The 4,418-nt window shown below is 35.3% G+C and overlaps 1 protein-coding gene across 1 annotated transcript; it reads right to left on the minus strand.

The window, feature by feature from the left end:
- Positions 1-1,477: 1,477 nt before the first annotated feature.
- LOC107301493 (inositol monophosphatase 1-like) lies at positions 1,478-4,210 on the minus strand (the record flags this gene model as incomplete). Its single annotated transcript, XM_015830708.1, has 5 exons — positions 4,135-4,210; positions 3,292-3,425; positions 1,983-2,087; positions 1,710-1,755; positions 1,478-1,586 (listed from the first exon to the last, which is right to left on the minus strand). Coding segments are annotated over exons 1-5 (457 nt in total), but the record flags the coding sequence as incomplete, so codon positions are not given.
- Between the last annotated feature and the right edge of the window lie 208 nt (positions 4,211-4,418).

A 4,418-nucleotide genomic window follows, 5' to 3' on the forward strand; every position in this document is an offset into this window, starting at 1 on the left:
AAAGAATACAAGTAATTATGTCCCACAAAGTTCTGAACAATCCTCTAGCCCTGACACTTGAGACTGGGTACCCTACAGATATTACATGAACAATGAAGTTGCATTTTATTCCGATATATGATACTCTCCAAATTGATTCTCCTGTTGACTGCCAAAGTCAGATATGCTCTGTACTGTTTCCCATAAATCCATCTTTTTTTAATGAAAATTTCAATTTTTTTAAAAAATGGCAAACAATCACAGAACAACTCGCTGATGCATCAAAAAATAAAAAAAGGCAGCCAAATTGTCTGAAATGGCATGGAGGCATCAAGCAGATAGCTTGAACACTTGAACAGCACTCATATTGCCAGTTAGTATAGAAGCAATAGTAACAATGTGCTAAGACAACACATTCAGAGTAAGCTCCGTTCCAAGGGCATTTGATTAATCTTTTTGCACCAAGTGGAGCAGTTATAGAGCAAACAGAAACATTTCACTCTTCATATACGTTTCTGGCTGACTGCTATCAGATAAGCTCATTTCTGCTCTCAATGATTTTGCAATGTAAATTATGGAAATACATTTAGATATTTACATCCTTCAAGGCAATTTCGCAATGCAATATAAGAACAAAAGAAGCCTGTGTGATTTCTGGAAGACATTATTATTATATTTTTATCCTGCTCTTTTATAAACATATGACTAAAGGCGGTGAACCTACCTAATACTCCTTCCTTCTCCTATTTTTCCCACAAAAACCATCTTGTGAGGGCTGAGAGAGGGATTGACTAAACTCATACAGCCAGCTTTTGTGCCTACGGCTCAAGCCTCGTGGTTTCTTGGAAGAAAAAGATTTAGGAAGAAAGCCAATAGCAGAAAGGGCTATGGTGACTTTATAATTTTAGAATAAAAAGAAATTTGAAAAGTGAAAGGCAGTGGAAAAGGTCAAGATACAGCAAGGCCAGTAAAAAACAACAACGTCAAAGAAGAGACCTTGTACTATAGAATGATAAGAAAAGGTGAAAGAACCTTTCTCAACTTCAGGCTGATATTAGCAACAAGGGGATGCAGAAGTGGAAACAAGCAAAGACTGTGTGGGTCATTTAATTTATTTATTTTATTTATTTGTATCCCACCTTATTATTTTACAAATAACTCAAGGCAGCGAAAATATCCAACACACCTTTCCTCTATTTTCCTCACAACAACCACCTTGTGAAGTGAGATGGGCTGAGAGAGACAGTGCTTCCAAGGCTTAAATATGAAAAAAAAAGTTCCTTGGCAAAGGACACAAGAAGGAAAAATAACTCAAAGAATAACAGGGCAAAGGAATTCCAAAGTATAAAGTCGGGAAACCTGTTATACAGGATACAGTAATCATTGCATAATTGGTGTGAAATAGGCTGATGCAGTCCTCTGCTTTCTCAAGCTTATGGAGCTCTGTGAAATGAATTCCCACTCTAATGCACAGAAACCAGAGATGATAAAGCTTTACCTCGTTGTTTTGACACTTGGAGTTTTTGTCCATTGCAAAAGGCTCCTTTTCCTTTTCGACCAGTATACATCTTGTCTTCTACACAGCTATACACAATTCCAAATTCCATCTGTAATAAGAGAAATGTAACACCTATAAATCTTTATCAGTCCAACTTTACATTATAGGAAGAGGTTGCAATGAAAACATTTTTTCCTATTACAAGTTAAACTAAAATGAGAAATTTGATTACCTGTTTCTTTACTACAAAGCCAATTGAAACGGCTACAAAGGGAAACCTTGAAGATCAAAAAGAGAAATATATTGCATTTGTAACATGACAACTATAAATTAGAAAAGTAAAATTTGGATAAAATTATTCTAGACACCCCTAAAGAAAATACTGAAAAACATGTTCTAACATTTTCATATCACAACAGAACCAAAGATTGTCCTCTAATAGCCAAGAAACAAGGCATTTAAATATTATTTATCCAGAACATGTAGTAATAGCTTAAAAAATTACCTATGCACAAAATTAGTTGTTCCATCTATAGGGTCAATAATCCATGTGGGATTATCGGTCAAAATACTTCCTGCACCAGCTGCAACGGATTCTTCTCCAATAAAGCTAGAATGATCAATAATATAAAAAGACAGACAACAGATTGTAAATTCATATTTAATATACATGTATCATAAAGTAACACTACATCTTCAAAGGCTGTAACTGATCCAGTAAACTACTTTTAGATCATTTTATTTTTTTAAAAAAAATTAGTTCATTTTTGAATCATTACAAAGTTATTTGCTGAACAACTAACTGAGTAATTGGTCTATTTAGTTAAGACCTGTACTTAGAAGTATACAGTCTGGTGCAGCTTTTCTCAGTTTAATATCCTCCAGATGTGTTAAGATCACAATAGCCAATAATTCCTAGTCAATGTAATTGGGAAACAATATAGGCAGTCCTTGAGTTATGATAGCAATTGGGACCAAAATTTCCATTGCTAAATCAATGAACATCCCTGAAGAGGATGCCATTTTGGAGCAGTCACAACTCCTTGAGGTTGCTCAGAAAATGGGAGCCACTTCTGGCATGCAGTCGCATGGACCCAGGGATGCTGAGCCATGGAGTGACCTGCCCTCCTTCCCCAGTGTGAGGTATGGAGCTCTGGAGATCTTCAAAAGGTAAGTTACTTGCTGGGTAATGAGGGGTGGGAAGCAGGCCCAAGGCCCTATAGGAACTCACAGGGAGCAGAAGCAATCCAAAGCCTATGGGGACTTGATGGGATGGAAGATAGGTGGGGGCACTGCAGCATCCCTGAGATTGGTTATCAGGGTGAATTACCATGGGGGCAGTGCAGTGGTCATAATGTCAAAATGGTGTCTTAAGTAACTTTTTTGGGGGGGATGTTGTAACTCTGCTAAGCGACCAGTTATAAGCCAAAGACCACCTGTATATCCAGTTTCCTTATTCTTCCCTTGTAACACTTGATTTATAGCCACTCAGTTATTATTACTGCCACACTTTGCAAGATTTTCTCTGAATCTTTCTTAAATGGAATCTCCAGGTCCAGCATGGACTCAGACCAATATAGCACATAGTGGACTTATATCTTTCCCTGATTTGGAATCTATTTATTCAATTATTGCTTCTATTAACATGGCCCAAATTGCATTTATCTTTTGTGCAGCCACGTCACATTATTACCAAATTCAGTGAGTTAATTGATGATAACTCCAAGATCCTGCACAGGGGTACCTTTGCTGAGATCAGACTTGTATTTTAGAGACAATCTCTTTTGCAATTAATATCATAAAGCATGCTGTACCTGTGTGATGGATATTTTTCTTTTATAGAAGATATAATCATAGTTTCCACTTTTTGATCAGTGACTGTGACTAGATCTGCTGGAGAACTTTTAATCATGACAGTTATATCCTCTGTCAATGCCTCCCGGATTATCTGTACAGAAAATCTTCATATGATTATTTTGAAAACAGGACTTGATAAATAATATTCTTAATTATCAGTAAGACTTAATTTAAAACTTGTCTGTTGGGGTAAGGCGTAGAAGCAGCAAGAAAAATTATACTGCAAGACTCAGATTCAATTCTTATTTTACAAGATACAAAATTTGTAATGAATAAAAATGTAGAAAATGGAACCCTTTTCAGATTGTGTTCAAGTGCCATGCATAACTAATACATATGAGGGCACTATAGGAAGTACACAATTTTATAGATGAATTGGTTAATTGTTTTTATAAATTGACCATGATTTAGGGTTTCTAAATCTTATATTTATTTTCATATCTTAAAGTATATGTAATTTCTTGTTTGCTCTGTAAAACCCTCATTTCTTTGTATTGCTTAGTTAATAGACAGAAATTCAAGTCAGGCTCTTGAGTACATACAACTTCTCACAAAAGTTAATATTCTTAAGCAGAGATGGCAACTTAGGGCCTAGCTGGCACAAATGTCCCTCAATTCATTATTTTTGTAGTTCTTACAGCAGTACTGAAATATGTTAGTACAATTATTCATTATGGTGACAACCAATTTCTAAGCTACAAAGGCTAAATTTAAAATCAGTACTTGAACAGTTAAACCATTTTTGAGGATGACATTTTTAAATGTTTCTCTGATCCCAATAGAAAGTAAATTATTCATACCTGTCCAGCTTTTCTTGCTAAAGCTATTGCGTAGTTCATGCATTCTTCCCAAGGATCAGCCATCTTTATCTACCTAGAATGTCATATTTCAGTTACTTTTAACTTGTAAAATACCATACAGTACTGATGCTGAGAAAAAAAAATCTTTCCAGAATCTATGTCTTCAATCTGATTAACTTCATACTCTGGATTTCTCTTGTTCAGATTTTATATCCACATACGATAGATGATACACAAAAAAGATTAACATTGGTCTCCTAGTATCTTCCTTAGAATTTTTTTTT

Source organism: Protobothrops mucrosquamatus, unplaced genomic scaffold (assembly GCF_001527695.2).
Source record: "Protobothrops mucrosquamatus isolate PMUCROS unplaced genomic scaffold, P.Mucros_1.0 scaffold13469, whole genome shotgun sequence".
NCBI classification, from domain to species: domain Eukaryota; kingdom Metazoa; phylum Chordata; class Lepidosauria; order Squamata; family Viperidae; genus Protobothrops; species Protobothrops mucrosquamatus.